Here is a 27777-nt window from a genome sequence, read left to right as displayed (position 1 = left end):
AATGGTCATAAGATTGTGTCAACTGACAATCATATGGAAAAATACATCATGGAAATCAACTTTTATTTCAAAATTATTAAAGAAAAAATCTGTCAGGCTGCATTTGACTTGTAAAGGAATTTTGTTTCCAGCTGGTTTAAGTACATGCACATCTTATTTATCATGGGAAATAAGTACATGCATCAAGAATTTACCCAAAACTTTTTTTAAACTATGAGTGTTTTATGATGACAGCTTTTATATTTACTTCAGATATTATATCTAAATCCACAACATTTTAAAGTCCACTATTATCTCAGTCCAAGCTACTGACCCTGGACACTTTAGAAAATGAATCAAAGTCTGTGGGTTGTTTTTGTTTTTTTGTTGTCTTTGTTTTTTGCAAATGCACAGATATGCCACAAAATGGCAGAGAGTGCAGAACTGGTCTTGTCTTTTATACATTATTCTTACATTCTGAAAGATTTATTGTACATGTATAGAATCCACAAAGACCTTTAAAACAGGACAGATATATGTAATATTCCCAATTTCAGATTTACAAACCAGAGCCCTGATTCTGATATTTAACTATGTGCTTAACTCAATACAAGTGAATAGTTAATCTTGAGTTTAAAGCACAGAAACATCTGCAAGACTGGTGCTTATGTCTCTTAAACACACCTTAATAAAATAGGCTGTCATCATAATAGCTCTCAAATAAAAACTATGGTCTTTTGTGCCATAGGTATCATCATAGTAGTTAGACCATCCATGGCCAAACATGAATTTGTATGGAATATATATATATATATATTTTTAATTCAGCTAAATGTTTTAAACAGATATTTAAATGCGTAAACTTTAATAAGTTTAGGTGGATTTTGCTTTGTGTTTGATTTTATTTAAATATTTTACCAAGCTTTTAAAAAGAAAGAAAATTTCAACAATTGTGCACAAAAATTTAGACAACAATACACCCAATTAAAATTCAAAAAAGCTCAGAAACGCAAACTTAAGGTTGAAATTCTAGAACAACTCACTGCTATTTGTTCATATCATAACTTTTCCTTCCTCTCATTGAGGGATGTGAAGTTTATAGGTAAACTGAATCAATAAGCTATTAAAAAAAACAAACAAACAACTAAACCTATATTTCTTTTGGAATTTGAGATTTCATTATAGCCACCACCATTTAAACAGTACCCTGGAGAGACATTTCCTTACCAGCAGGGTCAATTATTGCTTGATGAAAGCCCACAGTGACTTTGTTTTGTCCAAAATAGCTGATTTGGACAAGGTTTCAGGAAAAAAGTCTATATAAACACACGTACAATTATGTATTTTTGAAGAAAGTGCTGAATTGATCTGAATTGTATCATACTGCATTAATTTCAGTGCCACTCCATAGGAAGTATATGATATATTATGTGTTGAATGAGGTGTGCATATACACAAACACAAAATACATACATATAATTCACCCCAGATTAATACATCTTCATTTAATTTTGAGCATAACAACTGAGTCATTTTATGGACTTTAGAAGTAGGTGGAAAAAAGAATAGGTACAACTAATTAATACAGCTCCTAATTTACCCTATTATAGTGCACTATTATGCACTGGTAATATCATAAAAACCAATATGATACCATTCAAGCTTGTAATTTTTCAGATGTATAGATGAAGTCTTGTAAATAGGGTTCTAAGTGCTTTTAACGCAAATACACAACTTCTGCAGCTTTACACAGTAGAACAGTGCAATACGTAATGTGCCCATATTACAAGAACAAGCGCTTAGTTTACAGTTGTACTTGTTTCACATTAGACTGGCTTTGCACTTTCTGCAGCTCTAGCACTTCAGCTGCTTTTCCTATGACCACCTTTTTTCCCCCCTTTCCTCTTCCTCAATCTGTTTCCAGGTGCTGGCTATATAAAAGAGTCACTGTTTTGGTGGCTAGCTCTCACCTGGTAGGACAAGACAGTTTCGAAGTAATGGTACAGCAGAGGTTCTTCTAGAGGGTCGGTTCACAGTGCTAGGGTGACCCCTATCTCCACTTACCTCCCAGCTCCCTATTTTGGAAGAAGTTTGCTCTGGCTTCTTCGGAAAGGATCCCGATGTGACTTTCTGCCGCTTTTCAGGAATCCCTGTGATAACTGTTGAGTTCAGAAAGGTCCTCTTCGGTTTCCTCCTTACCTTCAATTTTTTAGCATCAGGCTTTTCTTTCTTAAGGTGCTTTCCCACTGTAGTCATCTTTGTCTGGTGCCTACAGATGGAGAAGGCAGAAGATTTCTGGGCACGAGGAGGGAGTTTCCTTCTTATCCCCTCTTTTTGCTGTTTTTTAGTTCTAGAAGTTTGTTTGCCTGGGGTTACTCTGTTTCCTCTCTTCCCAACAGTACATCTGACAGACATAGGTCCTGCAGCTTTTTTGGAAAAACTTGGTTCTTTATTAGGGCCTTCTTTTCTCTTCCATCTTGCCTTTGGATTCTCTCTCTCTAATCGCTCACTCCTGATGGAGGTCAAAGGGGTTTTGGCAGCTCTACCATTAAATGGAGTTAATCTACCATCTGCTTCCACCTGAGACTGGTGAGAGTTCAAAGGTGAAATGGCCAGGTGTTTAAAAGAGTTCTCAGAGTGACCAGATACCAGACAATCTGATCTTTCTGTGGAAACAGAAGATCCATCTGTCTTTTGACTTGAGGCTATATCATTCCCTTTACCTGGATCTGGCAGGAAAGATACTGAACATGAACTATTGAAGTCTGACCAATTAAAGGATTTTGACGGCATGCCCTCTCTCTGTGAATCAGCTAGTTTCCTCATGTTTGCATCAAAGCTGAGACTTCTGAAAAGCTGTCGAACATGGGAGGGCTTTTTGGCCTTTTCTCCACCTGTACTCTTAGGAGGCGTTTTCAGAATTCGATTTGTCAGTGGGTCATAATACTTGAAAGAACATTGTTTATATTTATACCTTATAGAGTCCTTGCTATCTGTGGAGTTGCGATTTCTCCTCATTTTGGGAATATCTGTAGGTTTACCTTTACACTGTTTAATCTCTGGACATGAAAGCACATAGACCACTGTCTTGGGCTGTACAGGGCTCATAATCTTGCTATAGGACTCAGGAAGTTTAAGGGCACATAGTCTAGTTTTCATGTTTGGAGTGTTTTCATTCTCTGGCCACACAATGTTTGCTTTTTGATCAGCTGGATCGGGTTCTCTTCTAGTCATTTTTCTTTTTGCTACAGGGTAGTTCACTAGACTTGTTTGGGTGCCATGGCTGACTTTAACTACCTGACATCTTGAAGCCAGGCGCCATGTCCTTTTCCTAGGCATTTTAAGAATTTGTGGGTTGCATAGCGTATCTGAGGCTAAAGATGGGCTATCAAAATCAGAGCCACCACTTAAAGCATCATTGAATTCTGGCAGTGCTTTAACTGATGCACTTTCTGTTCTATTACCCTCAACAGTATCATTCTTTTTTTCATCTTTCTGTTTCTTTCTCTTCATTCTCTTCCCTGCACATTTGGCTGAAGATTCACTGTCAAAGTAGCAGCGAAAACGACCTTCCCTGAAATCACGCACAAGTTCTTCAATTTTTATATCATCTTCATACATTATTTGAGACCAAGTCTTTCCCACGAAAGAAGGAGGCACATGAGGCAGAGCTGGAAGAACTGGTTCTTCGGTATGAACTATCACATCCTGTTTTGCTGCTTGTATTTGCTCCATTGACTCACTTTTTAAAACAGAAGAGAGCTGTGTTCCATAGTCTTTATTTTGCAAGCTTATTTGGACCTCTTTCAGGAATTCTATATCTTTTATAGCTGCCTTAGGTAAGTCTGTTCCTGACTGAATAAGTGCATCACAGTTAAAACTCACTTCAGAGCCCTCTAAATGAGTATGGTCCAGAAGCGAAGAAAAAGTTAAACAGGGATTATTCTCTTCTTCTTTGAAAGGTAGTTCTTTAGAAGTAGTTCCATGGCAGTATTTCAGAATAACATCTTCAATAGTTTCATCCACTGAACTTTCATCATCTCTGTTTGTCTTCATTTTTTTGCATCTTACTAGTTGTGGGGATGTCCCAAGATCTAGGGAGCTGTTGATACCCACAGTATCCCTGAGATGGAAGTCAGACATCAAAGTTTCACCCTGAGTTTGTAAACCATCGCGTTTTAAGAGAGATTGACCTGAGGTAATACATAAAGAATCACTGGGGCTGCACATAGGATTCTGACACATAGGATTTTGATGTGAAACTGAAGGGCTTTTTGGGTTAACCAGTGCCAGAGCAGGATTCAAACATGGGTTCAATAACACATCCTTACTGCATACCTCCATTCTTTTTTTATCATATCCACTATGTGGAATCATATTTGATGCCACCAAATTCCTAACATTTTTTACTGTTTTAGGATTAACAGAAGAACTATGAATTAAAGGACTGACGGAAAAATGTTGAGGTACTGGGCTCACAGCTGTAAACTGGCCTTCATGGCTATGATTTGCAATTTGAGCATCTCTCAGGGTATGCCATTTCTCACTGCTACAAATGCCCACAGACTGCTGGGACATTCCTGTAATATGTTCCTGTCCTTTTTCTAGTTTCTGAATAAATGCTTGCATTACAAAAGTTTCCTTTGTGCCCTTATGAGATAGGCATGGAGCAGAAGATCCCATTTCACTGATGGACTCCTGGTCTTTGCTGGAAGCTTCCTGTCTGCTTCTATTCTTCTTTTTCTCTACATCTTCTGGAGATARGCAAGCATTCCTAGCAGTCTCTGGAGTGACAGGGAGTGGTATGTCATCATAGGTTGGTCTAGGGGAAAAAAAAAAAAAATACTGCAAATACACTTAAATTTTTTCAAACAAAAGTAAACAAACAAACAACCTCCAAAATAAATAGTTACCTAGAGTGCATCACACCTAAAGAGTAAAATCAGGTTACTAGCTTTGCTACTTTAGTAAAGAGATTCAGAGATTCCATTAAAAAAAAAAAAAAAGTGCCAGGAAGGAGAGGGGAAGGGTGAGAAAATGCTGCACAAAGCTAACGACAGCAATTTGGGCATTAGTTTGTTACCCTGTTCATGCACCTATTAAGAATGGCCAAAGAGACAATACTATAATTTTATAAATAGGGCAAGGCAAGATTAAGCGGTGTTCTTTGTTCTAAGCTGTGAGCTTATAAAGAAGTTAATTCATTGGTAAAACTACAATTAATAATAAGTTGCTGCAAATAAATGGAACACTACAATATTGCATACCATAAAAATACTACTGAATATAAACACCCCTTTCACTACAGAACGTGGTTGTTCAGTAGGAACTCTGCACATACTACAAGGAATTCCCATGCTCATTGCTTCTCACAGAAATTGCCCAGCTTCAGACTCACTTCTATAGGAAGCCTAGTCATGACTGTTCAATCTCACTGCAACAACAGCAGATTTTTATATATTCTACAACGGATATTCTTTAAAAGTCCTATCTTTAGGACCACCTCAAATGTGTTTATCTCTTGCAAAATTAACAGAACAGATATTAAATAGTCTATATGTCTGTTTCATTAATTCTGCAGGATTTCTATTTCTCTTATGCATCACATGAATCCACAAAGCTTCAATTTGTGTAACAATTGGGAAATCCAATGAAAATAATAAAAAATTAAGTAAATATAACTGAAGAGAGAATAGGGTCCTTCACCTGAAAGTTATAACCAGACCTTGCAAAAGTCATATGGATGCTTACTTTAATACATGGCAGACAGCCTCCACCAACTCCCTTATGGTGCACTCATCTGCCCACAGAAGTATCAGGAGTAAATTTGACTGTAAAGTAATTTCCTTTGAAGTTGACAAGATTTACTACTAAAAGTGCAAGTTTCCAGAAGAAACATACATAGGACCACGAAAAAAAAAAAATCGTACCTGGAGCCACCTACTTCAAACCTTGGAATAAGCCTCAGCTGTGATCCACTACTGTATTTTGTTCTCTCTTTCTCTGATAGTTACGAATAGTTTTCCAGCGAGCTGCATACTCATTTTATTATCATTTAATCTCCAATCACATTTTCCTTAGCTTGCTTATAAGCCTCATACAAGAACACGTCAAAAACCATGCTAAACACAAGGTAGATGGCATCAAGATGGTTCTCCTCTATTCACAAGGTCTGTTATCCTGTTAAAGGAGGAAATTAGAATGGCCTGACATGATTTGCTCTGATAAATCAGCAGTAACTGTTACTCATTACTTCATTATCTTCTAGATTCAGTTTGCTTATTCGTTTCTCAGGGAAATGCTACAATTTAAGCAAAGACATCTATAAGAAGATCCTCTCTGGGCCCCTACTAATAAATGACGGTTTCTACATTTGTTCTTTCCCAATCCTTCTGAAACATCACACATTCTCTGTGACCTCTCAAAAACAATTACTAAGAGCTCCCAGATTGCTTCACAGGGTACCTGAGCTAAATATCATGAGTGCCAAAATTCCTATTTATTCAATTCATGAGAACTACAGAGCCACTAACAGTCAGCAGTTAAGTAAATCACAACTGGTAGACTACGTAGTTCAGTAAAGACGTATTCTTTTTAAAATATCATGTTCTTTTTTATGAAAGGTAAAAAGAATAATCAGTTTGTTTAACAATATATAGAAGAATAATGAGAAAATGTCAATTAACTGTATCAACAAGTTTTGTATCAAGAAGTTATATTTGAGATGCAGGAACTTGATGACTTCTGCATTCCTATTCTCTTACAACATGATATTAAATGGGTTAATTAAGCTGTTAAATAAAACTGTGGCATAAGAAGATGATAATAAGAAATAACAAAATGACTGAATGAATAACAGAGGTCTTTGCTGAAGAAAAAGTAAATGTCTCCTATAGATATTTGCAATCTATATAGCTGTAATAGCTATTGTTTATAATATAAAGATACAAGGGAATTATTTGTTTTCTCTGCAGTCGTAAGTATTTGTGCAGGCTACAGTGCCTGCAAACCTGCAGTTTTACATTTACTTTTTCTTCAGCAGAGTGCTGCCAATCAAGTGTGATGGAGATAGTTCAGGAAAGAAGAGCTGGTCCCTTCTGGTTTTGCTGTTGTGCCCCCAAAATTCTAGAGAGAGTTCCCTCCCACTCCTGGGGTAATTTAAAGAGCTGTTAATCACTGTGATGGAAGTTTTTTGCACCAAAATTTTCTGCGAACAGTGCTGCAGATTGTGTTGCATACAAGAACTATCTCCAGATCTCTTTTCCAGACCCCTCTGGTCTGTGCAAGCCACACTAACACACGCAAAAAAAGATGCTAATTATTACAGACTCACTGCTTAGCTCCATAGGTGAGGTTGAGTCCAAACCCTAAATACTGAAATTGAAACTGCAAAATTTTATCTTTGGTTACTTTCTAGAGGTTAGAAGATAAAGACCACCATGCCTAGCTAACGTTGCAATTTTACATGATGTTTGAAATCATGTAAAAGACATATACTTGCCCCTGCATCCATAAAAACAGTGTGTGTTGGGGGCTAAGTATGTGTATGTGCCTATACCCTTACATATTGTAATAATAAACAATTTAAGTGAAGGTAAGAAAACTATAGTGGTAAATGGCACAGCTCATGCACACCAGAAGTAGGAAACTTGCAGAAGAGATGGATGAGTTTGCTGAATCTCTGCTGGTTAAAGGAAGCAACCACACAAAACTGACATCGCTGAGATACCAAATTATATTTTTCCTCCTCACTGTAAAAGTTGTTTAATTGATACCTGCCACAGTCCTGGGTTTTATTCCTGGTAATGCATATGGGGTATAACCACAGGCTGAGAGTCTAAAGAAAAGAAAGTGCCAGAGCAAAACTTTTCTATTACTAATACGTTTACGGTTACAAAAGACTGGAGGGTGGCAAATATAATGCTGATCTCTGAAAAGATAAAGACGTTCTAGGTGGCACGGATAGCTTGTTTTTCCCAGTTAGCAGGTTCTGTTCACTAAATGAAATAAGTTTCAATTTGCAACAGCTCAGGAGATACATGCCTTTTTCACATGGTTATTGCATTAAAGTATATCCTGTATTTTATTTATGGCAAAAAATCCTGGATGTTTTCAAGCTAGAAATTTATTTGTAGTGAAGTGTTCGTGTCCCAGGCTAATTTGTCACAGACATGCCTAATAGCCTTTTCTGCCACATCCCTGATAATATCAATATGATTGGTTTCAGACAAAACAGACTTCTATCTGTTCGTCAGATCTATCCTAGTACTTCACCTGAGCACTGCAGAACACATTATTTGTGGACTTAAGCCTTTGTCAACAAAAGCAAACTGCTGAAGAAACAAGTAGGTACAAGGATACCAGAAAAGAAAAGAAATAAAAAGTTCTACATCAAGATACACTAACTGATGTACTTAAACCAGGCTTAGACTGGGATTTTTGATCAGCTCATAGAACAAAACAACAAGGAGTGAGGCTTATCTGATTTCATTTCAGCTGGTGGTTCTACAGAGACAAACCTACATACTCACACTGTTATCACTCTTGAACACACTCATGAGGAATGAAGAGAACACTTCAAAATATGAGCATGAATGAATTGGCCAATTAAGGTAATTCATATAAGCATTAACTGAATGTGTGAACAATAATGAAGGATAAAAAAAAAAATAAACATAAATATTCACCTGACATAATCCACAAACAATCACTGTCAAGAACCCAAAATTATGAACTCTTTCAATACATATCATAAAATATACTGCTAAATATACACATACATATATAAAGTTCACAGTGTATACATTATAAGAATTTGTAAACATGCATCAGGCTCTACAGTCTACCAACATACTAGCTGACCCACACATTCTTACTTTTTGTTAGGTCTTCACATCCAGTTGCTATCAAAAAGCTGTATCAAATCATTAAGTAATGAAACAAAGTTTGGAAGTAAGTGGGGAGACAACACAAAAGGAATCTACCTGGACAATGTTTATGTAAATATATTCTTTTCTAAATTGCCTCAATACAAAAGTTTACCTATAATGGGCAAAATTTACTGCTCAGCGCTGGAACAGAAATAAGTATTCACAACATATGCATTCTACACACAATAAAAAAAAAAATCTGTATTATACCTGTTGTCATGGTATCTGTGGGGATGATGCTGCAAAACATCTTGCAGGAAACGCTCCATCAAACTACTGGTACCCATACGATTCCTACAGTAAGTGGTAAAATGTCTGTGCTGGGAGCTGAAAACATGCTGATGAAAGATGAAACATATCGCTAATTTAATACTATTGTTAACACAGTGATATCTCCATAAAGATGGCTTCCTAGGTTGAATATAAACACTGTTACAATAAAAAAGTCTAAATAAAAAGTAAAATCTTCAGTCTTTTCTATGCTTTAATGCCTTGATTCAGTGAGATTCTTAAATACGCAACTAAATTTAATGAATAGTCACAATAGGGAATCACAAATAAGCCTAAAATGTGTTGAAACACCTTGCTGAGTTGGAACCTAAATCAGCAGCTCTGCGAGATGCTCACAAAACTTGTGACTGGTACAAATCATCTAAGTATATCTATAAATGATTAAAAATATTTTTGAACTTCGTATGAACAAACATCCTGTAATTCACTCAAAGAAGAATTTTCATGAGCATACAGGGTGAAATAGGTTTCTACTTTCTAATTAACAAAAGCATAAAAGACTACAGACCAAGGTAGACTTAAAGAACAGAAAAGTAAATATCTGATCAAGTGGCTTCAGCTTTGATATCTAACATATTAACCCCAATATTTTACAATTTATACAGATCTCAAAAATAAAGCCACAGAAATAAAACTAATGGCTGCAATGCACAGCAGCCTGCCACTTTAGAAAAGCAGACTGCAGAAAGCAAGTAACACAACCAGCTTCTTTATAATACTTAAGAGATGAGATGGGTGCATACATTGTGCAATTGACAAATTTATTATTTTCCATTCAGTATTGGTTTTTCAGTGTAGAGACTGACATTTTATAAGCTGATAAATCCTGCTGGTATTTCTTGCTATCTGTTTCTGAATTATGCAGCAGCCTTCCTACCTGTTCAAGATTACTGTAGTGTATATGGCAGCAGTTGCAGTATCCTTGTCTATTTTGCGTGGTGGATACACCAGGCCCAGGATGTTCTTGTCCTCTTGTGTGTAAACTGAAAGAAGAAGTTAATATTACCAAGACATTTCAGTAAGAAAATGAGAACTGTTGGGTTGCTAGTTCAAGTGCCTAGCATAAAAATTCTGAATATCTATGTTATACTATGCAGTTGGAACAAACTTGCACCGTTAAGATTTCTATTTCAAAATCATAATGACAAGCAGCATTACACATTTTTAAAGTATTCCCAAACATATATCAGTAAAGAAAACATTTTTTTTTTAAGCAGAATGAAGGATAACAGGGATTGAAGGTGCAGCTGAACACAAATTATAATTTGAGTCAGCCATAGTCTGACAATAACTGTGTCTCGAGAAAGAGGCAGAGTCATCTTTTCATCCTTGTGTTTTTTAGTATTTGGAAATAAAAATAGACTGAAGACCAAGAAATTCTGACATCCAGTGATATTAGCTTTTGGGCACTATAGTGCGCCTTCCCCACAGTTTTTACTAGTATGCTGGCATCATGCACTTGATCTACATTGTATCATTGTCACCAATTACATAAGATTACAGACAACGTTGAAAAATACATCCTTCCTGTTTTACTTCATGTAAGCAGTAAGTTGCATGCCAGTTAGATCATCATCTAACTCACCTGCTATTACTCTCCTGTTGTAGAGAGCCTTCAACACCATGTCTTTCCATTCCTATAGCAAAAATACAGAAAGTCAAACAGAAGTCAAGATCTTTAACTGCAGTTAGTTACTTCCCTTGCATTGTACTTGTCACAATTAGTATTTTAAAGGAAGATAAAAAATTTAGTAAGTTCAAGAAAACATCTACAGAGATTCTTTTGTCCTCAAAAATCCACTATGAGCTTCATAAAATAAGCTTTGCCCTTTCTTGGTTGAGGTTAGTGGAAACTTTTCTATTGACTTGCCTGGGATCAAGATTAGGCAACCTACATTTAGACTGTTACACCCATGATCACCAAGATAAAAATGCTGCATATCTTTAACAGCTTACAGCATGACAAGAAAATTGCATCTGTATGGAAACTATGCGGATGATTCAGAAGTCACTTCTTCCATCCAAGTTCCATGCTGAAATTTAGGAAATCAAATTATGCAATTGAAACAAGGTGAACTAATACTTCTAATATTAATTATTATGGTGAAAAAAGAACAAATGCAATAATATCTACTTTAACTTACTCACCTTGTGTGGAAGAAGCAGAAACTTCATCAGATGGCTTGACTCTGTCAAACATCTGTAAGTCAAAAACATAGCAACTGAGAATAAAAAAATAAAACACATAGTAAAGCTTTACCTCATTCTCAATTTCAGCATGCCCAAGCTCTTAGGAAGTACAGTTTTGTTTCAGCTATAGATCAATGCTTAACTTAAAGGTATCTGTTCTGCAAAAAGCAATTCCTGCTTTGCTAGGTTACTCTCATATTCTATTTAACAATGCTCTACACTATCCATCAAACAACTTCTGAGTGACTGCAAACTGTCAATGACTGCCAGTGCCAGCAACTGAAAACCTGCCAGTGCTGGCTCACATGCAGCAAACTATTTTAACCAATCCATTTGCCAGGGAAGTAAAGTGGAACAGAAGTCTTTCTCTGATGGCAATTTTGCAGCTGCATGTTAGCTTTGACAGGAGAATGGGGCAATTTCTGATCTAATTAGCAAAGTCAAATACTTTGCTTACAAATACAGCTTAGACTGTTAGGTTAATAAGCAGTAACTTTGTCAAATTTATTAAATGACAACTTCTTCAGTTGCATTTGCATTACAGATGAAAGATGTATGTTGTTAATAAAAAACAAACAAGAAAACAACCAAAAAAATAGTCATCCAGGCTGGAAAAGTAATTGTTTTTGTTCAAAAGATCTGCAAACCAACAATGAATCCCAGAGTTTTTAATTAAAATATGACTGCAACAACATGCAACTATAAGTTTAAGGGCACCTAAACACAAAAGGTTTCCAAGTTTCACACAGTCCTTTACCTTATAGAATACAAACATAAAGTCAACTTTCTAGTACAAACCTTGGTGTATCAACTTTTTTCTTCCACCAAAGGTGATTCCCAGCTAGCAAAAAGTAGATGTTGAACAGGAGGCCATTTGCAGCACAGGACACTTATTTCTTCTCATCCCATCTGGTGACAATGAAGTTAAAGAGCCTTCTAAAATACAATTAATAATGCACATTTTCCACACTCTAAAGCGTGTTGTTTTTTCTGTACCATTTTGCAAATAAGTCAGTCAATAAAATGAATAAATGTCTTTAAGTCCACTGAGCATCTTTCTTTTCCATTACAGAAGTTGTTTTGACAGTGTTTCCTTCCTAAGTGCTAACTGTTCCTCCTGAAATAACCTTGTTTCTCCTTTCTTCCTCATAGTCCCTGTTTATTAAACATTTATTATGTTGTGATTTTGGATCCTAGTACTCACAAAATTAATTCTATTTCTATAATAACAGAAAACAAATTCCTCAATATTAAACAAATTGAAATGCATGTATTTTGGGCACAATTCATGAACCTGCTCTAAAAACATGCTTTCTTTTGCTTTTGTTATGTAAACTAGTTAAATATTGCAATAAAACATTAACCAGAATTTTCACAGCTCATTAGATGTTCAAGGCATTTCATAAATTAATCATTACATACTCAGTGAAGTAGTATCATTTCCATATCACAAACAGGGAAACAGAGACATGGTAAAAATAATTTCCATAATCATTGTCACCAGCATCACAGCGAAAGCACCACATTCCATCTCAAAACTCAGAACTTAACAATTCTTAGACCTGCTCTTGGCTTACCAGACATATATGTCACTGTAGAATAACAAACTTAAGGTTTCAACTCACTCACTCTTTCTTTTTTATAAACTGTTTTTACAAGAACCGTTCTCTCCTTTCTGCTTTCCCATTCTCGTATGTAGAAAAGATATTACACTCCTATATGAGGCCTATACCATTAGTCTCACTAGACTATATGTGATTTTTTTTAAAAAAAATGTCGTACTTTTTCCCTCACTATACACTGCTCAACATAAGTAGTAGGGCTGCTATAGCAGTTGCAGTATAAGGCAAGTTTTACAGCCAGAAATATCCTACTAGCTCAACTCAAGGGGGCAGAGGGAGAGGGAAGGGGGAAGAACAGACAAAACAAAACGGAAAAAACAAGAATCACTCTCCTTTCCACAGAATCCATCAAAAAAAAAAAAAAAAGTACCTGTACTTAGAAACTTTGTCCTTCCTGACTATATTAAGTGCCTCTCCTAAGCTTGCATATCAGGAACAATTTTAGGTTCGCCAGTTTTAGGTTCTTTACATAACTGCCTAGGAGGACTCTGTTCCTAAGTATGGTTGGGAGATAAAACCTCTTCCAAATAACAGTTCAGAACAGGAGTCTAACTTAATTGTATGTACACTTGTTATTGTGCTTTTGACCTTAAAGATCACTTTAAAAAAAAAAAGGCAATTAAAACAGAGTCTAAATCCAGCACAGGATGGGCAGATACTGCATAACTACAAGAAGATGGAGCACTTCAGCATTGTTATTTTGTATTGAAAAAGTAATAAATTGACTACGGCATCACAGATTTCAGTAAAGATGATGTATGCCAGTCAGGCAGCAAGAGAGATCAGCGTCCACAGCTCTTGCCAGGGTATGTTAGTCATTAGTTGCATGGTTCTTGGAGGCAAACAATATCTGAAACTTCAAAAAGATATACAAAATCCCCTGGGGCTCTGAAAATCTGACCCAGGGGAAATTTCCTGATAATCAGTCTGATCCTGAACATGGGCAAAACCTACTCGTCAAACAACAAAGAAAGGCTTTCTTGATACCATCAGCAGATCTCAGTCACCCTGTTCATCTGGAATTTTACTGGAAAAGTGAAGAAAAAAAAATCCCACAAGGCTGTCTTCAATGAATCATGCTTAATGGAAACTTGTTTCCACGTGCTTGAAGTCAACTTGCCGAATCTCTAAAATCTGACTCTACACATATTCTTAAGACACAACTGCAACTGCAAAGTGTAATAGGAGTGTAGTGACCTCAGAGGAGGCTATCCGCTTCTTTCCAGTTCCAGAAAAGACGAGGAACAGGAAAGTCAGATACTCATTCCACAGTCAGCAGGGGGCACCACAACCATTTATCCCAATCCCACTGCTCTAATTTGCCCCCAAAATGGATTACACTGCATTATTTATAAAAATGTTTAATTAAAGACGCCAGGCAGTGTCAGTTGCAGAATATGAGAGGATAACTGCTTCAGTGATTTATTACTTTCTTATTTCAAAGAATAATTTCAATGGTGATACTCTGCTGAGAGCTTATTCATCATATACAGTTATTCAGGCTACACCCATAAATCAAGTTACACAAAGACTCATGCACATTTAAATTGAGCTACCATCACAGTAACCTTAAACAGCACAGGACCGTTAAAATAACTACACTGAACTAGTCCAGGCTGGATTTCCTCTCCAACATTTTGCAGTTCAAGGAGACTCAACGGAGGAGATGTTCTCACTCAGGAGGGGCTAAGTAAAACCTGTAAGTCGGCATTATCACTTAGTAACTGACAAGCTATATTACCATTTCAGAGCAGATCTTTTCCAGAGATACTTCTCTACACAGCTGACACACAAGAGAAGATTTCTCTTTATCTCTGTGTTTTATGAGAACACTAATGTACGGAACAAAGAAAAAAAAATCTGAATGAAAACTGTATACAGGTTACCATCTGACATTATGCCCAAATCACAGTCTAGTAACGTAAGGGGAATCTCCTACACAGATGCCATGTTTATGCTGCCAAAACCCAGACAGTCTAACTGCAATTCTCATTTAGCCGAAAGAAAAACTATTTCTATGCATCTACAAAGGATTTTTTAGATCTGCAGGCTTTGCATGGACAACGCGTGCTTTGCTAAGGTATTTCCAACTTGAAATATCTTAAACTGTTGCATTAAAAATTAACATTAACACAGTTCAAAGTAAACTATATCTGTATAAGCTTCAGCTGAAACATTTTACCACTGAAAAAGTCCTGTGAACTGTGACAAATGTAAAAACAACTGGCTACACGCAGAAATGTTTGATTTGGTTAACTTATAACCCAAGGGCTACTTTAGCACTCTCTCTTTTGTATTTAGACACTGATGCTTCTTTTCGGTTTTACTGAGTTACTTGAGGCACAGTAGCCAGAGCACGAATATGCCTCAGACAAGCACATTTAACAAGAACAGAAGAGAAACCCATAAAGAGAAAAACCAATATGCTTGAAACACACATATAAAAATCAGTGGTGCTTGATAACATATATGAAAATGTCAAAGGCATCAATACCATTCGCCTACTGCAGGTAATAAATTATAATAAAAAAGAGCAAAAAAGACGATCAAAACCGCTCCCCCCCAAAATACCTCACGAATACCTCTAACGACCCTTCAGCTGAGAAAGTCAGCACTGTGTAGACACGAGGGAAAACAGAGGGGAAAAAAATCCCGTTCAGCAAAAACATTAACCCACCAACAGCATTAGTACAAATATATGCTTTTAAAGAGTGAGGGAGTTTATTTCTTGGCCCCAGCCCCCGCGAAGGCGCCACCTGAAGCGGGGAGCAGATCGGAGGGGGGGGGTCGCGCTCCCGCCCGCGGGGCGTTTAGCTAACCACGGCGGAGACCCCGCCCCTGCCCGCGCGCGCAGAGCTGGGCGGGTGCGTGTGCGTGCGTGCGCGCGCCCGCCTCAACGGCCCTAACGGCCCCTCCCGCGCCGCACCGTTCCCCCCTCCCCCCACCCCGTAACGGCCGCGCGCTCCACCGCCCCCGAGCATCGCCGCTGCTCCCGCCGGCGGCGGCGCCGCCCGGCTCCCTTCCCCAGCGCCGCCTCACCTCCATCACTTCCCCAGGAGCTCTTCCGTGCCGCGCGGGGGTCAGGGGATGCCATCCGCTGCTTCCTGCTCCGGGTCGGCGCGACGCGGCCGGCGGGGGGGGAGGGAGGAGGAGGAGGAGGCGGTGGCGGCGGCGGCGGCGGGGCGGGACGGGGCGGGGCCGGCGGCGGCGGCGGCGGCTCTGTGGGAGGAGGCCGGGCAGGCGGCGGGGCTGTTCCTCGTGCCTCAGCCGCGGCGGTGGCGCTCGGGTCCCTGATGCCGCCCCAGGGGGTTCGGCCCCGCCGGTGGCTCGCGGGACCCCTACACCGAGCTGTGGTAGGGGGACGCCTTTGATTTCTGTTGTGTTCTCGTGGTCTGTGCATAGGTGCAGATCTGTTTTCACTGCTCCAAAAAAATAAGTCACCCGTGCAGAGCTAAAGTTGCCCGGTGATATTTTGTTGCCTGTTATGACATAGAACTTGCCAAAACTTGAACTGATGGAAAAAAAAAATTAAGGAAATACGACTTTTAGGTTTATGTAGCATAATGTTTCTGCCTTTTAAGGCTGACAGTATCCACTAATAATTATATGCTCATTCTATTTTTTTGAATAGAATTCTTTGGGTAGGAGTGTAGATTGGTAAGAAGCCATCATAAAATTCTGCAGGTGCAATATAGACAAGGTTTAAGTATGTGAAAGCTCAAACACATGCACAAATCATTGCATATCAGCTGAGCTGCATTGTTTAAATGTGCGTGTACTCCATTTCTGGCTAATGCAATTTGAAATATGTTATCTTAGGCTAAAATAGTTTACTTTTATGATGGATTTATAGCAGGCTTAGCGGGTTACTGTGGCCCAGCTAACCCTTTGTAATATGTTGAAGCGAAGTAAACTCAGTGAGGCTTCTGTGCTTTCAGTGTAGCTCTGTACTGGTATTTCTTTTCCAGGATGGCTCATGTAAAACAGAGGTGCTTCTTAGCAAGAGAAGGCTTTAGAATCTGTCTTCCAATGTTACATAACCTGTCCTTGGAATGTTTCTCCATAGTTTGGCAAGGGTAGAATGGAATATTCTGTCTTATGGACTATCAGTCAAAGCAGAATTTAAGCTTGTGTTGTCAAGTATTTCTTGTTTTTTTTTTGTTTTTTTTTTAACTGTTTATGTATTTATGAGGTTGCACCTTGATTCCTGCTTAGATAAGGTATTGAGAGACATCCCTTCCTCTCAAACTCCTCTTTACTCTAGGAACAGCAGATCTACTCAGCACATTTGTGCATGAACACTGAAGTGGGACTAACAAACTTCCTTTCCTCTTAAAAATTCCTGTCTCTCCTGATCTGAGCCTCCAGCCTTTTTATCTTCCCTGATATCTATACTAATTTAGAGCATTCCCATAACCTGTCCCATACACCTTTCACTGCTTTGCCTTCTATTTTTGCTTTGATTTGCTATGCTTTTCCACCCCTGTTAGCCAAATATATATTAAGATTATACCTACAAAAAGCATTAAGAGAAAGCAACCTCTGACAAAGGAGAGCAATAGGTGTTTTTACTAAAAGAAGTCTCTGGTATCTTCCAAGGGTTGGAATCAGATTGCAAAGACAGAATGTAGCAATGAAAATGAAGGTTGGTAAAACTAGCCGTCAGGAAACTGGCCTAAATTTTTGGTGCATTGTGTGTGTTCTTCATACATTCTAATCTTAAAAGCCTAACTTGTCCTTTAGTTTTTGTTGCAGTAGAATTCTTCAGAGGATCTGAGCTCACTGTTGAATGCCTGAGAGCAATTGAGGGCTGGGATTTGAGCCACGCTGAGAGTGCTTTTGCCAAATGTCGGCAAAGGTGAATTGCTAAACCTAACCTGGATTCTAAAAAGAACAGGAAATTTCAAGGCAGTCCAAGTGCGCATGTAGATTTTAGAGCACTTAGAATTCTGAGTCAAGCTCAGGAAAGGAGGATCTTTCTAACTTTATAGCAGAATGGGTGTTCCGTAATACATGGTGTGATATTAAAACTTTTAAGTACTAAGAAGTGTAAAATATTCCTTACAGGGATTTTGGTATCTTCCTCTGAAGATTCTCATACTGGCCACTGTTGAATATCCGATACCAGACTAAGTGGAGCAGTGGTCTGATCTTGTACGATATTTCTTCTCTGCCTTTATAATCAATTCAGTTATATTCAATGATAAGGGTTTTCAAGGTGTAAATAAAGAAGAGAATTCTTCATCTGTGTCAAAGGCAAGTATAAACTCTTCTAAAATTCAGCTGTTTGTTTTCTTCGGTGTGCATTTCTTAGACTATTTTTTGCTGTTCATTGGCGTATTGCTATTACACTTTTTGCTATATTTTTTCCTCACTTTTTTATGAAAAATGTATGGTTTTTTTTAAAGAATGATCTTCTGTTTACTTCTGCATAGTACTGGAAGAAAACACAAGCTGGAAAGAACAACAAATCTTTTATTAAAAAAGAGTGCTAGTTTTGTCTTACAAGAAGGCAAACTTATGGGAATTTTGCTCATTTTCTCATTGTGTAAAACTGGGCTTTCCTCTTTTTGTGTTGTAATCAAGGTATTGTAAAATTTTAAAATAAGGGCCTTAACTGAATTAACAATAAAAACATCCCTAATGTCTTGGGATGTTAGATGAATCCCCAAATTTAATGAATACTGTCTAGGTTAAAGGTTGTTGTTTCTGTTTTTCTTTTTTTTACCTGAACTACCTTCTTAAGATGAAAAAAATATGAATTAAATTACCGTTTTAAAATTGTTAAAACCATTTAGACAACCGAAAAACTTAGCTGTAGTGTTGCAATTTAAACATGATTGAACAGTGACCAAGGAGGAAATTTAAAACCTTTAGAAACTAAAAGGGTTCTAAAAGTATTTTTGAAAGGTATGGATCAAGAATTTTCCCCAGAAAATATATTTTGCTTTCATTCAGTAAATTGGGAGCACTTTTACTTTTTAACAGGTTTTTTGAAGAACTTTACCAGTTTTGAGTCTTGCTGCATATCTTATTAGAAGCAAATGCTCCTTAAGTCCTTTTGTGACCATAAATGGAAGGTCCTACTCCTGTTTTCATGGGCTGATGTTTTTAAAGTTATATGGTTTTTACACAATTGTTTTTGCCACTAAAATTGCTCTGAATAATATATTTCCATATACATGTGCTTTAGAGAATATATACATACAGAAATTTGCTGCATGATGGGCTACTAAGAGTCTTAATTAAATTTGAAATCCATACTGTAACACTGCTGTAATTGTTTTGAATCTGTCCATTAGCTTAACTTAACATGTTTGGGGGATTTTTTGTCCTGAAAGAAGATGCAAATAAATTAAAGCAACAGTTGAGATAGGTTTGTGTTCCATGGCTCTAGCACTGCATGAAATTTTGTCTTTACTTGACCAAAGCTAACTACACTGTACCTAAGAGAATATTGGAAAATATTGTGCTCTTGACAGGTGTCCAGACAGCCCTCTTGTGGAGCAAAGTACAACTCTTCTCAGTTAAAGTGAAGGTGAAACTCTAATCGCCAGATCTTTTTCCCATTTTTAACCTGAAACAACCTTCTGTTTTCATATAACATATATTTTATGATAAAATGTTAACTAGTTTAGTATTATGTTCACTGTTATTACTATTTTCTGCTAATGATAGTTCAGCCATTTCATCTCTCTGAAGAAACTATGCCAGTGTTTTTAGAGAGCTGGCCCAAATAAAAGGACTAGGTCAGGTACTAGGTAGGGTTGCCCACAGGTGACTGGTCATAAATTGCAGGATATTCTTTGACCTTCATCTTGTGCATGGAATTATTTTTAGCTTCAAAAATAATAGTCCCTTAGAATTTCTCAGCTCTATGTGCTATTGTTGCATATTTATTTTCAAAAATAATGCAGAATTTAAAATTGCCTTATTGATACAGTCAGATTAAGTCTTTAGAACCTGCAAAACCTTCAAGTACAATCTTTTATTACCCAATTACTAACAGAAGGAAGCACATAATTGTGATATGTACATTCTGTGAAATGCAGTGAAAAACAGTTAACTTAAAGTGACTCCGTTTCCCCATGCTGAAGGGAGCTCTAAAACATGAGAGCCTTCAACTACAAAGGAAACAGATAGACCGATAGGTTTGAGTATTAACCAGAGTCAGGTAACATGAGTTGAGCAGACATAGAACAGAAAAGTTTTGATCTGCATGGCAAMATGTTTTAATTGGCATGTTTTCAACCATTTTTTTCCCCAAAATTAATGCAGGCTTTATATGAGATGCTGATGTCAGAATCTTGAAACATTTTCAATAAATACAGTAGATGATTATTATTCTCTTCTGTCCTACCTCACTGTCTATCGTAGTTGGGACTCCAAGACATTTTCTCAAAAGTAAATATTAATTCCCATTATTCAGGCAGGGAATAATGTATTTGTGATACAGAAAGGTTATTTTCTCAAAGCTACTTAGGAAGTTATTATGTGTTTCAAGAACTTTTCAATTTTGAAGTTCCCAAAAGTTGAGTATCTGCCTTGACCCCTTGAAAATTTCTGAATTAAATGTTTATATCCATCAACTTCAATGAAACTGCTCCACTTTTAAATGAATGCAGGTGGATATAACATGACTCTGAATATAAAATATTTCTTCAACTTCCTTGTCTGCAGTTTATAGGAATCAGGGAATTCCAAATATATTTATACTGTTATGTTGAGTCAGTGGATGTTCTGCTGTCAATTAAGGTGGGGTCAAGATTTATTCCCAAGGTAGTTAAGTAAGCTGTCTTTTCTTCCACATTGGCTGTTCTAGATCATATTAGATTTTTTTAATGTTCCCATAATAAACCACATAAACTATTTTCTTACATCTGAGAGTAAGCACACTCTTTACCTTGTTTTACCTTGGGAATAATTTAAAGAAAGATTTCTTTATCCCATTCAGAAAAAAGCAGGAAGTTAAGGTGGAATAGAGAAGTTCTGTTTTTCTCCAAGGATAAAACTTAATTTTAGGCTAGAAATGCTGATAAGCAAAAACATCAGCCTTTGAAAGAAACCTCTTTCTGTCGTAGTTTGAAAGTATAGAGCCTTTTTCATGGGACAAATTTGAAATTATAAAAGGAGAAAGAGAAAAAAAAAYCTTCTGAACAAAAAGCCATTTATATCGTTTATGTTTCTTCAGTATTTCATATACTATTATTGGAACTGTAGTATTTCTTTGGATCAGAGTTTAGTGTCTCTGTTTTCTGGTCCATCAATAAAACCATAAATCTCTTCCACTTTGTAGGATGGTCTGTGTTTTCAGAGTTCCCTTTCTGGTTTGGATCTAGGCTATAGTCGATTAATGTAATCTCTATTACCTAGTTTCTCATCCTGAAGTGGAGAAGTGGCAGTTCCCTACTCCACGAGGGTAATGTGAAAATAAATTCATTATTGGCCATAGGGTATTCAGGTACAGCATTAATGGGACCAATAACCAAAATAGAGGCAGTATCAAATAACCTGTACTCTCTCCCATCAAAGTATGTGCCTTTAGAAACACATGCATACAAAATACTCATTTATTTTACAATTGTATTATAAATTAAAGTTAAGAGGCCTAAAAATTGAATGAGGAAAAAAAAGAATATGTTCTTTTTTTCTTACTCTATTTTCTGGTCAATCCGCAATATTTTCAAGGACTGATTCTGGAATATGAAGCCATTTGCCAGTAGATTGTTATTTAAAATTTGGCCTGAGTATATTGTGAGCTAAACTTACTCTCTAATGACTGTTCACTTGTGTAAATTAAATATGCCAGTGATTTCACCACGCTTTCCAAGAAAAGTGGAGCCCTTATATGCATTTTGCATCCAGCTCATGTAGAATGAAGGAGTTGTGATCTTTCATTTTTCCCCACAGAGTTTTAAAACTATATGGCTGTTGGCCTTAAGTCATGTGAAGCAATGGTGAGCATGCACGTTAATGTGAGTGAGAAAAACACTGCTGTCTCTTTTGACTTTTTTCTGCAAACTTGAGTGATAAGGAATGACACACAGCATGGAAATTCTCTTGCAGCAGAGTATCCAGCCAGGCACATCTGAGCCATATTGTGCCAAACTCTGGTTTCTCATGGCCAGTCGGTATTAGGTCCTTTTATACTTGAAGGTCAGATGTCCAAGCTCTAGACCTCTAAATGTTTTATAGATTGTTCTGTCTTCCTCAAACAATTTCAATAATATCATCTTCAAAGGACTGGAATATACTTCTCATCTCTGTAGAAGATTGGTAATATGCCCCCAAGACAAACAGCTGCTTAAATAGCCTTTACAGAAAATGTTTCAATTCTAGTCTCTAAATCTATGCAAATTCTGCTTCCACACTGCTGCTGAATTTGAGGCATGTAGCCTATTTCCTAAAAATAATAATAATAATTACAAGTGAAAAGGAGTTAAAATTAACCTTTGTGCTGCTTAATATGACTTAAGGAGTAGAACTAGAAGGGAAAGATAAGTGTTAGGGTTTTAGCTGAGTAACTGAGTGTTTGCTTAGACTGAGTGTTTGCTTAGTCCATGTTTCCTTCCCTGGGCCCTTCGGCCATTTACTAGAAACAGCGTTAGTTTTGCTTTCAGTGAAGTCAATGGAAGAGTTAATGTTGACTTCAGAGAGAGAACTGAGCTCTTGATTAGAAGTTGTTTTTCAGAGCTAATAATTTGTTTGACCTTTATCACAAGCAGCGTATTTATTGGGATGAATCAGTGCCCATCTCATCAGAGAGGCCAAGGACTGGGTAGGCTTTCGAGGCAGAACTATGCTCACTCCCATGAGAGTGGTCAGAGGAGGGGGCAAATGCAGAGCAGTGGGCAGAAGCTTGCATTGCTGCTCCCTGTCTCACATTCACTTCTATGGATAAATAACCTAAGTTCCCATGGAGTCCAGGTTGCCCAGGACCTTTCAAAAAATTTGTTTACATGCACCAAGCAGAAAAACAGTCTGACAAATGTCGCTGACTATAAAAAGCAACTTTAAAAATACAAATGAATATGTGCTGAAACCACCAACCACAGCTTTTTCAGAGCATCCATAGTTGATTGAGCTTGACTTGGATCTGATTTGTACTGGTGGACAGGAACCATTCTTCATTTATATGCAAGGAGCTACAGTCCAGTTTAGAGCCGTTGCATCCTCATGAACCCTGAGCACTGTCAGTGGCTGGACAGTATTATAAAAAGTACCAGCAGGCTGCATGATTCCACATGTGCATAGATGTTTTTCATAGTTAAGATTTTGAATAGTAATACTGCAAAGCAGCAACCTTGCTTGATCATCCAACTGCCCTATATAGGTGCCCTGTCTATTGGTGCATTTTTAGGGGGCTGTCCTTAATTTTGTACCAAACATCAGCTTTGCTCTGTATCTTTTGCAGGTGATTAGAACTCCTCTTCATTGCCCTGTTTGCAGTTTGTTAGTGTTTAAGAGCAGCTCTGTCACAGCCAGCACAGTAGGTGAGAGCGATTGTCTCTGAATAGAGTAATAGAGCAGTAATGACTGCGGACTACTGAGGAACCTGAACTTGTTATCTGCTCCTACCTGGGAATCTGCTTGTTTTCTGCACTGTTTCCGTCATGACAAACTTGGAACAACTTAGCTGTGAATTGTTAATAGATGAATGCAGAACATGAAACTTAAATGACCCCCTGGGACACCGAGTCTTGTCCCTTGTTTGTAACCCCTTCATATAACCCCAGTCAGGCTGTGGATTTTAACCAAAAGACATGTTATATAAAAAATGGATGACAGCTGCATCTCCCCAGGTTACACTTTAAAAGGAAAATAAGATTTCAGCCCTTTGAAAGAACAGGTGTAGGCAACTCTACTCCTCACTTGGATCCCAAGTGGATGGAGGCAGCTAAAATTCTGAAGACTGGTGGCTCAGCTTCATCTCTGTACTTTGGGTTTCTGAGAACCTAGGCTGGCTAGGCTTTGGGCCTTGCCCAGACTTCTGACTCAATCCACATTGCGACATAGGGCAACAAGATGCATAACGGTAAACTTTGGCTTGCTTTCTGAGGGCTTGTCTCCTCAAACCTTTAAAAAACCTAGAGAAGTGTCTGTAGTACTTCCTGATAATTTATACAAACCTGAAAACTTTAAGTTTTCAGGTTTGTAGCACTGAAGACTGGAGTACATAGTGAAAGAACTGTAGTTTGCATAAGCATTTTTTAGTTTCTGTAATCTCTGTAGCTCTCTCTCTGAAATTATTTTTTCCAAGCACAGGCATTCTTTTTTTTATGGGAGGAGACAGTACTTTGGCTAAAATGGAAAAATATTCTTGCCAGGTCTTGTCAAGTTAGCTAGTTGTAGTCACTGAATAACAATAGCTAATCTTTAGCAGTCCATGACATATCAGAAAGTTCCTTGTTAAGGCATCCTCCAAAAACTCCATGGTTTTCAAGTATCATCTGAGTGACGTGTATAATCTCAGCATATTATTTTGTTGTCATATGAATACAGTATTTGAATAGTTGTGGTCTGAAAGTTACACAGCAAAACTGTAACTACTTATTTGTGAAAAATGAGAAAAATCACAAGTATGAAAGCACAAGCTATGGAAAACAGGCTATTTCTAACAGTAATTTTTGCCAGGTATCGTTCTTCATCATCCAATGTATCATTTGCATATTTTTCCATCATGATTTCCTAGACTTTAACAGCCTTTTAATTTTGTTTTCAGAAATTACATGGAGTGCTGCCCTGAAAGATCCTGCTCGAACTTGTATGTATAAGTATATTTATGTATTTATATAAACACCCCCACATACATGTAGAATTTCGTTTATGTGCTTGTGTGTTTTCGCCTAACAAAAGCAATAGTCAGATGAGGGATTTTGCCTTGTGAAGAATTGCCATTTCTTCAACGTACTAAACATGAAATTCATCAGATTTCTAATATCTGAGTAGAAAGAGGATGTGGACCTGGCTAAATGAGCAAAACCTCCCTTCATCATATGTTTTGGGTTAAGCTTGTCGCTGGAGAATGTTGTCAGTCATAGTTGCTGACGAGAGCATATAGTGGGCAGTTAAGCCAGAAGTAAACATTACAGCTTTACCAAAAGGATAGGCGTAAAGTAGCCATTAGTTTCACAGGAAGGGAGGAAATTACCCTTTTCCTGATTGCCGGCTAGTTAAACTCTGCCTTTCCAGAGGGGATATTAATTGATGAGGTGCTAATTCAAATAGTGAGGAAAAAGGAACAGTGAAGAATTTAAAAAACAGAACTGTAAACAACTGAATCCTCAAAACAAGTAAGTGATTTCATAAGTAATTTCTTTCTTGTGTTGCTTGGCTTAAATTAACTCTGAGAAATACTAAATATCTTTTTGTTGACTTAGTCATGGTTGGTGCATCGTAATTGAATTAATATCTATTGAATTTAGTCTGGGGTGTTCTTTAGTGCTGAGATTATCTGAGTATATGTACATACTAATAGGCAGCTTGATAAGATTCAGTGGTCCCAGCAGTGGGAAATAATTAACAGAACTATCAGGCAGTTGTTTGTAATCCTGGTAAGTTAAAACTACTTTATTTTTGTTAATTGTCCTGTAATTTATGCATTAGTTAACGCTAGTGAAGTATCTCTTTCTGAAGGCTTTTCCTCTATATCTTTGTTTCCATAGTCCTCTGCTGTTTGTTTTCTTTTGTAGGATACTTTAAGAAAAATCAAAGAGTTGAAAGTGCTTTTAAAACCCATTTGTTTTCAATAGACCTAGTTTATTCACTACTGGACAACCCAGAATCTATGATTTGCATGAAAATGCTCTCCTTTGTTCTTTTTCCAACAGGTATAAATAAATGTTTCGCTTCTCTGCAAGTTCTACATGCGCTCTATGCTCATGAATGCATGTCCCTCTTCAGAATAGCTTTGGCATATTGCCACACTTACCCTGATGCAGAGTAAAAAAACCCAAACCTCATTAACTAACCCCCTTGAGAAAGCAAAATGACATGGCAAAATAAAGCACAACTTCCAAGCAGAAAAAAGAAGACATAAAAGCAAACCAGAGACAAATTTTTCCATGAACATTGTTCCAGTCATGTAACTTTCACAAAATTGTCTGAAAAGATGACGCTGGTAAAGTGGTAGTGATGGTTAATGGGTTGCATGAAAGCATATATTGAAAAGCCATGTAATCTAGGACTCACCATTCCAGTTTTTACTATGTCTGACCATAGATGGGAATAAAACAAGGAAAGGTTTAGGGCCCAACCTTATGTCCCTCAGGGATTCCCACTGTGGTTGATCAAAACTGTAGAAGAATAAAATGCTGTATTTAGTTTTGAACATAAAATGAACAACAAAAAAAATTCTTTCAGATTAAATGCACTTTTCTCTGTAAAATTCTTTTTTTTCTTTTTTTTTGTTCCCAGATATATTGCATATACTAGTTATAGTGTGCAAATTTGGCAATTGCTCATCAGAGCAAAAGCCCTTTTTATTTGAAGGGGAGAAAATATAGGTAGGACATATTAGTAGAAAAAAACTCTTTTAACTTTAGTGATCTGCTGTACTTGGAAAAAAAATCAGTTTCTGTGGAAATTTTTGTCTCAACAAAATGTCTGCTGGATCCTTAGCTGTTGTGATTTCATATTTGGCACAGTGGCAGGAAGGGTGAGAATAATTGCTGTGTGAGGTTTAATACTCCCTTGCTTCTGGATGAAGAAGTTGAATTATCATCCCAGTACGTATTAGAGCAGCCACAAGTCTGCTCTAGTTTATGGTGAAGGAAACAGCCCCTTAAGGACAATTCCTCACGGCCCCAGAACTGCCAGAATGCATTGCACACTCCAGAATGCACCCTGTGCTGATGGGAAACGCAAATGGCATAGTTTGCTTGCTGAGGTTTTCCTTTTACAGCAGATGGTGTGTGGAGTTTATCTACCCCATAATTTCCTCTTTTGTCCTACTGAAATAGTACTGAACAAGCCCTAGAATTAACTGTCCTACAATAACTGAATTTGGCAAAGTACCTGGAGACACAGACTTATGTGCCATTACAGCAAAATACTTGGCAGATCTGCTCTGCAACAGGCCTATATTTACCCTATCCCAATATTTACAAAATAAGTGCTATTAAAAGAGCTTTTTCTCAGCAAAGGTTCACCTATCAGCTGGAGAAAAGAGGAAATCTTTAAACAGCAAGAAACATGTGACTGAGGTGCCAAATCATGAGGTCCTTGAGTTTTTCTGTACTCTTTCCTCAGGCAACCCCCCTGTTAATTCACTAGAGTTTAGTTTGGGTCAAAAGCAAGCAGTCAAGTAAGGCTTTTAAGATTTGCCCCAGATTATTCTTTCCATGGGTGGGAGCTGTACACTGGCCAGTGACTCAGGACCCTCCTTTACTTCCCAGGGACAAAAGCTTTGCCTCCTATTTCGTGAATTCCCTGCAATCATACCTTGCCACCCCTTTCCTCCTGTGCTAGGGGCTCTGTGTCCCACTGTAGCATAATCTTCAGCCTTCTTTCATTCATAACTTTTTACTCTCATGTGCAACGTATCAACTTTTTAAACTGTACTGGGAGAAGAAAAGAGGGGCAGTTTTGCAGGAAGGAGTTCTTGTTAAGTTCTTGTTAAGAGATTCTGTGATCTCTTGGACCATAACAGAAATGCTTAAAACCAGTAGTCTTGCTAACCAGATGCTGAATTGTGAGCATTGCCACTTTTCCCTGAGCACTTCCCTCTTCTGTTTTTTCAGATTTTCACTGGGAACAGTAGCATT

The 27777-nt window shown here is 37.6% G+C and overlaps 2 protein-coding genes across 15 annotated transcripts in view; one reads left to right on the top strand and one right to left on the bottom strand.

Moving 5' to 3' along the window:
* Positions 1-1387: 1387 nt before the first annotated feature.
* On the bottom strand, positions 1388-16140 carry ZDBF2 (zinc finger DBF-type containing 2). Of its 7 annotated transcripts, none has more exons than XM_026088588.1 (7): positions 16052-16140; positions 12189-12299; positions 11349-11400; positions 10786-10837; positions 10078-10183; positions 9120-9247; positions 1388-4801 (listed from the first exon to the last, which is right to left on the bottom strand). In XM_026088588.1, the coding sequence occupies exons 3-7, from the start codon at positions 11398-11400 to the stop codon at positions 1939-1941; spliced, it is 3201 nt and encodes a 1066-aa protein (XP_025944373.1). In that variant the 5' UTR covers positions 12189-12299; positions 16052-16140; the 3' UTR covers positions 1388-1938. The 7 variants fall into 7 exon arrangements, with proteins under 7 accessions (XP_025944373.1, XP_025944381.1, XP_025944396.1 ...); XM_026088596.1 differs by having other exon boundaries at positions 12189-12326; positions 16052-16124; XM_026088611.1 differs by lacking the exon at positions 16052-16140 and adding an exon at positions 15584-15773.
* Positions 16055-27777, top strand: part of GPR1 (G protein-coupled receptor 1) — a 28238-nt gene continuing 16515 nt past the window's right edge. Inside the window, exons 1-3 of one of the 8 annotated variants that reach the window (XM_026088728.1) lie at positions 16055-16125; positions 18080-18268; positions 24735-24776. In XM_026088728.1, coding sequence (XP_025944513.1) covers positions 24742-24776 — 35 coding nt within the window. In that variant the 5' untranslated portion in view covers positions 16055-16125; positions 18080-18268; positions 24735-24741. Of the gene's footprint in view, positions 16126-16257; positions 16366-17584; positions 17871-18079; positions 18269-19531; positions 19551-22456; positions 23506-24734; positions 24777-25289; positions 25306-27777 lie in introns of those variants that run through there. The other 7 variants (XM_026088712.1, XM_026088738.1, XM_026088719.1 and 4 more) reach the window with 7 other exon arrangements.

This window comes from Apteryx rowi, unplaced genomic scaffold, assembly GCF_003343035.1.
Source record: "Apteryx rowi isolate R43461 unplaced genomic scaffold, aptRow1 scaffold_12, whole genome shotgun sequence".
Lineage (NCBI taxonomy): Eukaryota > Metazoa > Chordata > Aves > Apterygiformes > Apterygidae > Apteryx > Apteryx rowi.
The sequence above is the reverse complement of the archived record's forward strand: the minus strand, read 5'-3'. Positions and strand labels throughout refer to the sequence as shown.